The sequence below is a fragment of the Mauremys reevesii genome, linkage group 7 (genome assembly GCF_016161935.1).
Source record: "Mauremys reevesii isolate NIE-2019 linkage group 7, ASM1616193v1, whole genome shotgun sequence".
NCBI lineage: Eukaryota > Metazoa > Chordata > Testudines > Geoemydidae > Mauremys > Mauremys reevesii.
The window spans coordinates 15,924,574-15,938,417 of NC_052629.1; the positions used below are offsets into that span (position 1 = coordinate 15,924,574).

The 13,844-nt window shown below is 43.8% G+C and overlaps 1 protein-coding gene across 2 annotated transcripts in view; it reads right to left on the minus strand.

Moving 5' to 3' along the window:
- The window catches only part of CACUL1 (CDK2 associated cullin domain 1), a 70,794-nt gene that overhangs the window by 29,817 nt on the left and 27,133 nt on the right, over window positions 1–13,844 (minus strand). The window contains exon 4 of one of the 2 annotated variants that reach the window (XM_039481932.1): window positions 12,113–12,208. The exons of the other annotated variant lie outside the window; for it this stretch is intronic. Coding sequence (XP_039337866.1) covers window positions 12,113–12,208 — 96 coding nt within the window. The remainder of the gene's footprint in view (window positions 1–12,112; window positions 12,209–13,844) is intronic. 2 annotated transcript variants of the gene reach the window in all.

Below are 13,844 nucleotides of genomic sequence, written 5' to 3' on the forward strand. Positions count from 1 at the left end.
GTGGGGGGCAGTGAGGAGGAATGTGCGGGGGGGTAACAGTTCCATCTACCTAATCATTTTTAATATAGTATATGGAGATATACCTATTGCACAGAACTGGAAGGGACCTTGAAAAGTCATCAAGTCCAGCCCCCTGCCTCACTAGCAGGACCAAGTGCTGATTTTGCCCCAGATCCTAAGTGGCCCCCTCAAGGATTGAACTCACAACCCTGGGTTTAGCAGGTCAATGCTCAAACCACTGAGCTCTCCCTCCCCCATTTCTGTTGCCCTTCTCCAAATTCTAATACCTTTTTTGAGATAGAGCAACCAGAACTGCTCACAGTTTACGGTGTGGCCATGCCATGGATTTATATATTGGCACTATGATATTTTCTGTCTTATTATCTGTCCCCTTCCAAATGGTTTCTAACATTGGTAGCTTTTTTGACTGCTGCTGCACACTGAGCAGATGTTTTCAGAGAACCATTCATGATGACTCCAAGATCTCTTTATTGAATAGTAACATCTAATTTAGATCCCTTCCTTTTGTATATATAGTTAGGATTATGTTTTCCAATGTGCGTTATTTTGCAATTATCAACACTGAATTTCATCTGGCATTTTGTCATCTATTCACTACACTTAGTGAGATCCCTTTGTAATTCTTCAGTCAGCTTTGGACTTAACTATCTGATTAATTCTGTGTCATTGGCAAACTTTACCACCTCACTGTTCACCTCCATTTCGAGATCATTTATGACTATGTTGAACACCACAGATCCCAGTGTGTTTCCTATCTTTTAGGAAGTTACTCATCTATCAGAAGACCTTCCTTCTTTTCCCATGACTGCTTGGTTTACTGAAGAGCCTTTGGTTAGGGAATTTGTCACAGGCTTTCTGAAAGGCCAAGTACACTGTATTTACTGGATCAGCCTTGTCCACATGCTTATTGACTCCCTCAGAGAATACCAACAGATTGGTAAGGCAAGATTTCCCTTTACAAAAGCCATGTTTACTCTTCCCCAACATACTGTGTTCATCTATGTCAGTGGTTTTCAACTTGGGGTCGACAGACTATGTCTAAGGGGTCTGCAAAATGTGACTATGAAAATCAAGTTTCAGATCCCAGAAAAGGCATTCTGTTCTTCTGATCAAAAGTATGTGACTACCCATAACACCACTTGTGGGTTTTGACCTCTAGATGTCATCATAAAAGCCCACAGTTTAGTGCCCTCTGGCATGTCATGTCAAATGCTGTGCCGAGCACATGAAATGTTTATAGCTGAATTCTGTTCAGTCAGTTTTCAGTCCAAGATACCTATGGTAGGAGTCTGTGGACCACAGGTTGAATTTCCAAAGGGATCCACACCTCCATTTGAAAATGTTTAGGGGTTCACAACTGAAAAGTTTGAAAACCACTGATCTACATGTCTGATCATTTTGTTCTTAACTATAGTTTCAACCAACTTGCCTGAAACTGAAGTTAGGCTTATTGGCCTGTAATTGCCAGGATCTCCTCTTGAGCCTTTTTTTAAAAATTGACAATACATTACCTACCATCCAGTCATCTGGTACAGAAGCAGATTTAAGCAATAGATTACACACACCACAGTTAGTAGCTCTGCAATTCATATTTGAGTTCCTTCAGAACACCGGGTGAACACTACCTGGTCCTAGTGATTTACTACTGTTTAATTTATCAATTTGTTCCAAAACCTCCTCTACTGATGCCTCAATCTGTGACTGTTCCTCAAATTTGTTACCTAAAAATGGTTGGGTGTGTGAATCTTCCTCACATCCTCTGCAGTGAAGACGTATGCAAAGAATTAATTTAGCTTCTCCGCAATGGCCTTCTCTTCCTTGAATGCTCCTTTAGCTCTTCTGTCATCCAATCACCCTACTTCCTGCTTCTGATGTATTTAAAAAACCATGGGCTGTTAGTTTTGGTGTCCTTAGCTAATTGTTCTTCAAAATTCTTTCTTGGCTTCCCTTCTTATACTTTACACTTGACTTGCCAGAGATTATGCTCCTTTCTACTTGCCTCAGTAGGATCCGACTTCCAATTTTTAAAGGATGCTTTTTGCCTCTAAATGCCTTTACTCTGCTGTTCAGCCATGGTGGCATTTTTCTGGTCCTCTTACTGCACGAAGACAATGCATTTGATTTGGACTATAAATTATGTTCTATAGTTTTCCTAAGGAAAACACTCAGAATTTCTCTATAGTTATTGGCATTTTCATTCTTTTTAATTAGATTAGCAATGATAAGAGATCACTACTTCTTTTATACGTCATAAAAAGGTGTTATAACTTTAATCTGATCCTATTATTTTTATAATTTTAGTAGGTGTCACAATTAGTTTTGAAAAATGATGTAGTGTTATTAAATAGGTCCAGTAATGTCTGTTACAGTCCAGGTGGTTTAGTACCATCAAGGTATTTATCAAATCTATAACTTCAGAGAGATGATTTGGCACATCCCATACAACATTCCTAAATACATTAATTAATAGTGCAAACTGGTGGAATTAATATTAGTCATGGCATTACAGTGCAGAAATTATGCATAAATTAGATTCAAATGTACCCTTTGCTGAACTGTAAAAGAGTTTGGTGCATTCGCGTTCTAACAAGTGTGCTCTTTGTCAGACCTTATTTCCTTGTTCCCTGAAATTCCCTGATAAATAGTCTTATGTAGCCAATGATGCAACACATAGTGCTACATTAATGGTATTTGCAATGTCAGATTTACCGTCTTTTTCGCCAGCTGACTAGAGCCAGTCAAAGTGATTTGTCACTACAGAGCCTCCCTCCCATGCCAACTCAGGCAGCTGATGTCTGACAGCCAGAAACCAGCACAGCAGTAACTAATTTTTTAGACTATTTTGGGGTGAGACACCTACCTGAGAAAACAACAGGTTTGACTGGGCCAGTGGGGGAGAGATAGTCAAAGGATTCTAATAAGTCTGTCTCTGCCAAGATTAAACAAATTAGACAGACAACATGCTCTCTCACTCTTTGGGAAGTGGTGGAAATCCCACTAAAGTTTTATAACTGGAAAAGCAACACAGAATATAGTGGGGCGTAGGGAATACTGCTGAAACAACAAGGGGAAAAGATTAGATGGTTTACAGGGCTTTGGTATCTCTAATTTCCATGATGCTGTGACAGAAAACATTACTTTATGTACACTGTCATACAGGCAATATTACAGAGTATAAATGACCTATTTGTTTACATGGAAATGCTGTTTACATGCTATAGCCACTTTCTGTTTCTCACAAATGTAGCTATCCTGTAAGTGATAAATATTTCAGTGCAGAAAGGGCAAGGAGGAGGGTTTTCTCCCCCCAACCCTCTTTAGTGGAGAGACTGGCAGATTTTTTGTAAAAGATAACTGCAACTAAAATGTCAAACATGAACCTGAGTTAGTGCTACTAGGGTGAACCAGGGAATGTGAAAGAAAAGCGCTTTTACTACCATCCATGCAATATATTCTCCATCCAGTGAGCATCAAGGTATGTGGAGAATTGCAGTGGTGATGAAATTCAGCAGTCAAAACCAGAAGGGTCCACACATTTGTTTAGACTGACTTCATGACATGAGATGTAACGGGGTTTCAACTGCTGGGACTCAGCCATGACATAATTTGGACAAACCCACGTAAGAAAGGAATAATTAAATTCTAGACAAAAATAGGTGCATATTCCAAAGTGATCAATTTAAGGGAGTAATAGGAAATGTTTTGTTTGTTTAACTGGAATTCCACAGTTTATGTCCCACAGCATTTTGTGGAGTAAACACTTAGTAAGCATCCAGAAAGCGAATCATATTTTTATTTGGATTTATTAAAAAAAGATGCACCTAAGTTCTAGGTGCCCTGGATAATTATTTAAGGCTGGGATTTTCAAAGGAGCCAGAAGAGTTCAGATGTATGTTGCTGCTGGCTAGATCTTTGCTTAGTTGTGCAAAAAGGCTGGAATTTCAGAGGATTCTAAATCCACTGAATGTCAGTGGAAGATAAGGGCTTAGCTCCTTTAAGATCCTTAGAAAAGCCCAGCCTAAAAGCACACCTAAACAAAGAGTAGATCAGGAGCAACCTTAAAACCATAAATGACAGCTTTTAGCAAAAGGAAGAAATGAGAATTCCTTGTCTTGCAACAATCCCTTCTCCAGAAATCCACCACCACCACCTCATAAAAATGAGCCTTACAGCATATGCTGGTCAACACACTGTGCTGATCAAGCATACATACTTCCTACATTTTCAATCCTCCCATACATGTCATGGGACCTGATTCTGCACCACTGGAGTCAATCGGAGTTTTGCTTTTGACTTCAGTGAGTACACACATTCAAACCACAGCAAAATACACTGTTTGGCAGTACTGGGGAAACAAGGGAGAGGGGAGGCTGAGACAAGCCAAGGAGCTCAGGAACAAAAACACGTTCAAGATGTACCACAGATGTCTCAGGAAAAAAGGTTGTTTGACTTCTTGCAGGTTTTTTTTTTTTTAAATATGAATATCGTTAATCCTTTCAAAATACGCAACTTGACAATACAGAAAAGGCAATTCATGGTCGTAATTAAATTTTTCAATGCACTAACCACTTAGCTGAACAGTTAGTTCTGGAACAACATATTTTCCAACTGTTTTGCTACATGTATTTAAAGACTATAAGAGTGTACAGTTAAGTACAAGGGCTTGTTACCTGCATCTGAATCAGACTACTTTATTTTAAAAGGGGGTGCTGATACATAAGCGTTTTCTTTTCTTAGGGTGGGGGAGAAGGGAATACATATCAAGATCTAAGAAAAAAAAAATCTACAAAATAAAATTTGAATATGGACCAGCTCAGGAATGGCAAGATATATGACCGTCATCGAACAAGGAAGCTTTGTACCCAAAATGATGCAGGACAGGGAAAATCCAAAGCAGGAAAGTAAAAGCTAAACAGTAACTTAGGTTCATACTATACACATGGAGCTTTCTAAGCATTAGTTTGTTCCCGTTTTAAGTTACAAGTACCTTCTTTTAAACACTGGCCACTGGGAGTGGCCCCAACCCTACAATCTGATCCATGCAAGTGGACCCTTCCGTCCATGCAGAGTCCCACTGACGTCACTGGAGTTCTGCATGGTGCTAGAACATTCCCACACAGATCAGATTGCAGAATCAGGGCCCATGATGCAAATATTTGAAGAAAATCATAACTAGGAAGCAAAGCTATGTCATTTTATGCATGGGGCCCCAACAAATTCACGGCCATGAAAAAGCATTACGGACCGTGAAATCTGGTCTTTTGTGTGCTTTTACTCATACTTTATAGATTTCACGAGGGAGACCAGCATTTCTCAAATTGAGGCTCCTGAGCCAAAAGAGAGTTGCAGGAATGGGTCGCAAGGTTATTTTAGGGGGGTTGCAGTATTACCACCCTTACTTCTGTGCTGCTGCTGGCGGCAGCGCTGCCTTCAGAACTGGGATCCCAGCCAGCAGCCACCACTCTCCAGCTGCCCAGCTCTGAAGGCAGCACTGCTGCCACCAGCAGCAGCACAGAAGTAAGGATAGCAGTACTCCACAACAACTCTGTGACACCCCCCACCCAGCTCCTTTTTTGGGCCAGGATCCCTACAATTACAATACTGTGAAATTTCAGATTTAAATAGCCGAAATCATAAAAATTATTATTTTTAAAATCCTATGACCGTGAAATTGACCAAAATGGATAGTGAATTTGATATTGCTGAGCCCTTGAATCCTTCCTCCATGGGGGACTTCCTGAAGGCATTTGTCCTGTCCAGGTAGAAGGCCTGACATCCAGGGCATGCAGCATAGCCTCCCTTTTGTCTTGGTGAAGCTTGGGGTAGAAAATTGGAAGGTGAATCAACTGATTCACGTGAAACTGAGAGGTTACCTTGGCTTTGAATCTTGGGTGCAGTCTGAGCATAACCTTGTCCGGAAAAAATACTGTGTAGGGAGGATGTGCCATCAGAACTGCTCTCTCTCCTATTTTCCTGGCCAAGGTAATCGCTACCAGGAAGCCGTTGTCACTGATAGGTACACATTAGTGAACAGGTGGCCATGGGTTTGAAGGGGGGCCTAGTCAGTCCTTTCAGTGCAAGGTTCAGGTTCCACGTGGGGATAGGAAGTCGTGGCTGAGGGAAGAGGTTTACTGTACACTTGAGGAAGCTTTTTATAGTTGGGTGTGACAGCACTGAGTATCCCTCTAAAAGTAGGTGAAAGGCTGTAATAGCCACTAGACTAGGTGAACCCTCAGAGAGCTGACATAGTCCGGACTGTTTTAGGGATAAAAAATAATAATGGAATCATAGACTATCAGGGTTAGAAGGGACCTCAGGAGGTCATCTAGTCCAACCCCCTGCTCAAAGCAGGACCAATCCCCAGACAGATTTTTGCCCCAGATCCCTAAATGGCCCCCTCAAGGATTGAACTCACACCCCTGGATTTTGCAGGCCAATGCTCAAACCACTGAGCTATTCCTCCCCCATCATTTAGAATATGTGGAAGAGCCACGGATGCTGGGGAGATCTGTTGGGACCTGGACCAAATCTGAAACCTGGACCATTTCTGCAGGTAAGTACATCATGTCGAGGACATTCTACTGTGTAACATAACCTCTTGTATCTCCCTTGAACAGGAGCTTTTAGGTTTTGGAACCAAGCAGGAGTCATGCCTTGAGGTGGAGAATTCCTAAGTTGGAATGCAAGGTTTGTTCTTTGTTCTATGAGAAGAGGTGCGGAATGGCCAGGAGAGAGACTGGTGAGCACGTCGTGAGCTGACACACGTAAGGGTACCAGGTCTGACTCGGTCAACTAGGCACAATCAGAATGACATGAGCTCCATCCCTTTTTATTTTCAGCAGGACCATCGACAGCAGGGGAAATGGAGTGCTGTCCCATCCCCGCTCTGGAGCAGTAGTGTGGACATTTCTTGTTCAGGTGAGTGGCGAACAGGTGTGTAGACTATGTCCCCCCCAATCACCTGAACTGGTTGTGAAGTACTGTCGGGTGTATCTCCCACTCATGGTCGTGTGGGAATTTGCAACTGAGACTGTCCACTATCAAGTTCTGTGTATCCGAGAGGTACTCTGCAGACACTATAATGTTGTGGGAGATGTACCAATTCCATAAGCTCATCACTGTTGTGTATAGAGAGGGCTATCTAGGTCCCCCTACCAACTGATGTAGTACATAAAGATCCTTGAAGACAACATGGCTTGTGTGTGATCCTGTGACCAGCGGGAGAAAATGGGTGCAGGTTTTCCTGACTGCTTTCTGCTCATTGATGTGGAGGGATATCTCTGAAGGCGACCATTTGCCTTGCATTGTGAGGCCGTTTAGGTGCGCGGCCCACCCTATAAGTGAAGTGCTGGTGGTGAGGAGTAATGGTGGTGATGTTTGTGAGAAGGGGATCCCTTTGCAAACATTGTCTGGGTCCTTCCACCGAGTTTTTGATCCTGGTGGGTAATAACAGGGATTTGTCCAGTCTGTCCTTGTTTGGTCTGTAAACTGAGCTGAACCACATTTGGAGACATCAAATGTGAAGCCTGGAATGTGGTATGACTGCCCTCCCCGCTCTCCATACACCCTATGAGTTGGAAGCAGAGTCTGGTTGGTATTTGTGGGCTGCTTTGAGCAGTGTCTATGAGTGTGACTACAGATAGGAACCTGTGTTGGAATAAGAGGGCTTTGGCCTGTGACGAGTCAAGATCAGCCCCTACATATTCCAGGCTTTGCACTGGAGTGAGGATTGTCTTCTGGGTGTTGATCTGTAGGCCCAGTTCTGTAAAGTGTATTGTAGCTTTGGTGATGGGGAGAGCCTCTCAAGGAGATTGGGCTCTGAGGAGACAATCGTCCAAGGAGAGGTAGAGCGGTATCCCTTGAGAATGTAAATGAGCGGCCACCACTGATAACCTTGGAGAATACTCTGTGGGCTGATGACAGCCCGAAGGGGAGGTATTGGTAGCGGTTGTGATCCAGAGTGAACCCGAGGAATCGTCTGTGAGCTGGTAGGATTGAGATATGAAAATAGGTGTCCTGGAGGTCTGGGGCCGAAAACCAGTCTCCCTGTTCCTGTCATTGCTAAAGCGACCATCTTGAATTTTTGAGCCTTGACAAACTTGTTGAGAGCTCCGAGGTCTAGTATGGGTCTCAAACCTCCCTTCCTTTTGGGTATTAGGAAATAACTAGCATAGAACCCCTTGCCTCATAGATGTTAGGTACTGGTTCTATGGCTCCTAACCGGAGGAGGTGATCTATCTCCTGCCGTAGTAAACTCTTGTGAGAAGGGTCCCTGAAGAAGGACGGGGAAGGGTGTTGTGGAGAGGAATGGGGAGGTAAAAATGGATGGAGTACCCAGTTAGAATGATCTCTAGGACCCATTGGTCCAATGTTATGCATTCCTAGGCTGGAATGCTGCCAATTAGTGGCCAAATGGGTATAGAACAATGGTCAACTGTGTCAGTCGGGGGGAGTGGTCTAACGGTGCCTCAACCTGCCCATCAAAAGTGGTGCTTAGACATAGAGGGCTAGGATGAAGATTGTGAGCCAGGTGGTTTGCGATTAGGGAATTTCTAACTGTAGGTCTAAAATGGCCTGAATCAGGAAAGTGATCTTTGGGAAGGCAGAAGAATGGAGTATCAAGGAGTTGATGGTGGGTATCCTTGACTTCCTTCAATGGAATCTAGAGAGCGTCAGCCACCCTCTTTGTCAGCTCCTGAAGGGACAAAAGTAGTCTGCCAAAGATTGTGGAGAAGGCATAACAGCTTTCTCTGAAGAAAAGGAGGATATGGTCTCTGGTATCACTTCCTCTTCAGTACTGGCTTCCTGTTCCTTTAAGTCTTGAGGTAATTCCGAAGCCTGGATAGTGTGGCCAAGGGACTGTGCCCCAAGGGACTGTGCCTCAAGGCGAGGCTTGGAGCTCAAGAGGCATGCTAGCAGTGCGCCACCCAAGCGTCCCAATATGGCCATTGGGGTGGTGGTGGCACAGAACCCATGGGTAGCCATACCAGGATGGTGGTGTTGGGACCATCCGTGGGTATATCCTTGGGCTCTCTTGCTAGGAAGCACCATATGGAGCTTGGGAGGAGTACTGCAACACTACCTCCTCAGGCTCACTGTTTGAACCCTCGCTAGAGAGCAGAGGGGCATGGCATGGGAGTGGGGATACTTCCGAGTCTCTACCAAGCATGGGTGCAGAGATCTCGGTACTGAGAGGAGGGGACTCCAGTGCATCCGTGATGTGGATGTATCTTGAATGGCGGAGTTCCGCTGGTACCGATCGTGCCAATAATGGTAGTGGTGCCAGGGGGGACAGAGATCTTTTCTGCACCAGTCGCTTGGCTGCCTGGCGAGCCATCACTGGCGGTATCGATGAAGGCTTAGAGCGTCTTTTTAGAACAGTGCTTACTCCTGTTTTTTGGTGCCGATGTCTCAGTGCCCATGCCCATTGGGTCCGTGGGTCTGTCAGCAGTACCAATTGCTGTCGGTTTCCATGAGCACCAGACTTTGATGGCCTCGGTGCCAAAGATACTGAGTGAGATGGTGATCACTTGCAGCTATCTCGGCGCTCACTATGGGGGCTTCCTGCTCTCTTCTTAGATGATTTGTGAGAGGGGTCCACAGCCCTTAGATGTAGAAGGCTGTGGGGAAGACTCAGGTCTACCAGGAAACGGGTCGGAGAGCTGCCTCCACAAAGATAATCTTCTGGCAGAGTTCTCTGTCTTTGCAGGATCTTGGCCAGAGTTGTTGGCGAAGGCAACGCTTGTTGTACATGGCCTTCCCCAAGGCAGTGAATGCACTGAGAATGCTTATCTGCGATTGGAATCACCTCTTTACAAGTGAGGCAATTCTTAAAGCCCAGCCAACTGGGCAGATCCCGTTGGGGGAAAGGGTCCAAAACGGGGGAAAAAAGGCCAGAAGAAAAAAAGGTATTTTCTTTTTTTAAGGATAAAATAAAAATAGAAAAACAACTAGTAACTATAGGTATGTGAACTAAGATGATAGTCTTAATGGACTACTAGTGGCTCCATCTCTAGCCAGGGGCGATTGAGAAGGAACTGAGGAGGGTTAGCCCATGCATGCTGGCTAGCCTCCTGGCACAGCATGAGGAGAGACAGTGTATGTGCGGGCACAATGGACACTGCTATTGAAGTTCTCAGATTAGCAGTGCCGGGATGCAAGAACGCCTTCAGTGGAGCACCCATAAGGACACTACTCTAAGAAGAATCTATATTTTTCTTATTAAACAGAGTTAAAAGCAGGTTCTGTTAGCATCTGCCTGTTTACTACTTACATAGCCATCATGTATAATGTGTAATCAGTAAGTTCTGAGTTCTGTTTGATTTACAATTACAGTTTCTTATCTGTTGTCACCATTTTCAGACACTGTTAACTGTACTCTCAAAAACTCTATCAAGAAACTAACAGAATTTAAAAAGTTTCCCCTCACATCAAGAAATGAACACCAAGCTGAAATAATACCGAATAAGAGAATACAATTACTGCAATGCCCAAATGTAATCGGCTAAAGAGAGCTTTTACCAGGATTTTACACGATAAACCTACCTCCTGGTGATAAAAGCATGTACTTGAACATTAAGAACATATTATTTTAGATATGGGCTCTAAATCATTAATAAAGGACAACTCAAAGCATATACAGATAATGCAACTGATTCTTACATAGCACGCAGAAACAAAGCAAAGCACTGCATGCTCCTGAGGAGAGCCAATTCATCGCAACAAAGATGGGTAAATCAAGAGGTATAGCTATCTCTGCCTAGTTCTTCATATCCCATCTCAAGGGACTAAACTGACTCATCCCTTCACCAGCAAGTAGATCTCTGGGGAATCTAGGGTAGGGGTTGTTGGGGGTGGTGGTGTTTTTTTTTGGGGGGGGGGAGCGCACAATGGGGTTGGTACAAGAGATTAAGCTGGGCAAAATAGACAGTGCTAGCTGCCAAGGAGAGGACTGGAGAATCCTCACTTCCTCATCGTGCTCCCTGGCTCTACTATTCACTGGTCCACATGGAGGAGACTGAAGAATCCCCATCTCCTTTTATAATTGGCAGGATTTTAATAAAGATACAGGAGTAACCCCTTAGCTAAAATTGTGGCAAATGAATTAAACACATGCGTACACGCACTCCCCCTTCTTCTAACAAAAAATGTTTGCATCTAGGAAAGGGAATTTTTTTAAACAGAGCTTGAGATTAAAAGTATAAGACATTTTTGAAAATCTTAACTAACAGTTTTCTTGATCTAGATATGAAATATTCCTTCTATTCATATTCTTGAGTGAAGTCCAATGCATAAACTATCTTTGATGAGATCACATGCTATTTTTGTTTTTAGTTATTCATTACAAAAATATAAATCTTGGAGCTCCAACAGGTTCCCACAGAATTATTATAAGCTTCTGCATAGGTATCAAAGAGTTTATAAACTCCACAGGCAGGAATTTAGAAAATCTAGAAGACCAATAGTTACAGTTCAACGAGTTTAGAACTTCTGCAAAAATACTAGCAAACTGTAAGCTTTGTAAACAAATTTGTTTGGTGCAACTGATGCGCTGAATTCCATTATCAATACGGCTATTTATATTTCCAAGAGACCATATGGTAGGGTTGGTTGTTTTAGTTTTTTTGTTTGTGTGGTTCCCCCCGCTTACATGACTACAAGAAGCCATTGTAGGCCTAGAGAATTCGTGCAACCTAAAGAGAGAAATCATCTTCTCCATAATGCACCCAACCTACCAGGCCAACATACAACAAGCCTATGAGCTGGCCAAACTCACAGTACATTTAAAAAAATTACACAAAAGTTGATTTTTTGCTGTCAATACAAAAAGAAAAAAAAATCAGTCTTTCTGCTATGAAGACACTGGCGAGGCAGAAAAATACCAAACTCCTCTCAATTTAATTGCATTGCTTTTCTTATCTTTCTAGATTTGATCATAAGTGTGATACCAGCAGCAAAAGCAAAAGCAACAATGAATACTAAATTCTGTATGAAAATAAGTCATTAAAGTTGCACTTAGCTCTTTCCACTTTCAGTTAACATCTCAATGTGCATGGACATAGTCTATTAAAAAGGAATGTTCTAAACTTACCATATATATGAAAAGAGGCACAATGCTCTGCAATGCTCCCATATATTGTCCAAGAGCTATGTTAAATCTTTCAATATACAGATCTGGAGGGCTGGCCTGCAGGAAATGGTAAAAGGGAAGGAGTAATTTTAACACAAAGGAAGACACAAATGTAGGACACCATGGACGACACTTTCAACTCAAAACTCCCAAGGCTAAAAAGGATGCAACACTTAGTCCAAGAGGGGCAAGTCACATATTAATCCAGAATTCCTATTTCCAATTAGAATTAGAACAACCTCCACCAAGACACCCAGCAAAAACTACTCACCGGATCGGCGGATAGTGATCAGTTTATTGGGGATCGATATATTGTGTCTCATCTAGACGCGATATATCGATCCCCGAACGCGCTCCCGTCGACTCTGGAACTCCACCACGGCGAGTGGCGGTAGCGGAGTCGACAGGGGGAGCCACGGCCGTCGATCCCGCACTATGAGGACGGGAGGTAAGTTGAAATAAGATACTGCAACTTCAGCTACGCTATTCCCGTAGCTGGAGTTGTGTATCTTACATCGACCCCGTCCCCTAGTGTAGACCAGGCCTTAGCCTACAACACCCAGTTTCCCCCCCAGAAATGGACTGCAACAGTGGTTGAACCCTGTGCAGTGGCAGAGAGAGATGCACATTTCTCAAGCGGGTCTACCACACTGACTCTTAGTGCTCACTCAGAATGGTTTGTATTAAATTAACTCCTGTGATTAGGTGTGCAGTCATTTAGCCACACCTCAAATATTGCCTCATCTTCACAAGCCAGAATTCTAACTTCTAAAAAGGTAATTTCATTGTTGCCAGTATTTTCATAAAGAAACACTAACGCTACTTCTAATATGTTCAAAACCAATCATTCCATACATCTCTGGCCTCCAAGTCATCCTCTGCCTCTGGGTCCCCCTTCCTCTCTTCATCCAAGATTTCCACCTCCTGACTCGGTCCACTCTTGACTGGCATGCAAGCCAACGAAGTATTCTAGGGGCCTTCACAGTGCAGGTGGGGTCACCACCGAGTATCACATTCAGCTCTTTGTAGAACCGGCAGCTCATGGGCACAGCACTGGAGCGGTGGTTTGCATCCCGCACCTTGTGGTAGGTGTTCCACAGCTCCTTCACTTTTACCCTACACTGCAATGTGTCCCAGTCATGGCCCCTTTCTATCATGCATCATGAAATCTCTCCGTAGGTATCGTAATTCCTACGGCTGGAGTGCAGCTGGGACTGCACAGCCTCCTCTCCCCAAATGCTGATGGGGTCCAGCAGCTCGGCATTGCTCCAAGCGGGGGATCGCCTGGTGCGTGGAGCAGGCATGGCCACCTGGAAAGATGCGCTGAGACCACTGCATGCATCACCAAGCAAACAGGAAGGGGACTTCCAAATTTGCAAAGGAATGTACAGGGTGGGGATGACAGTTGGTCACCTGAGGGCAGGTCACTAGAGTTCAAACGATGACCAGAGAGGTGAGAACATGCATTGTGGGACACCTCCCAGAGGCCTATCACAGCACTGTAATCAACTAGGGCATCTACACTGGCACTGGCTGCGTTCTAGCCCCGGCGCAAAAAGCCGAAAGCCTCTCATCGGGTTGGGTTTTTTAGAGCTCTGCACCTGCGCTATTTCTGCGCACTAAGTGGCTTGGCAGTCTGTACATCTTGGGAGTTCCAGTGCAGAAAGCTGCTTTACTGCACAGAAACCTGCCA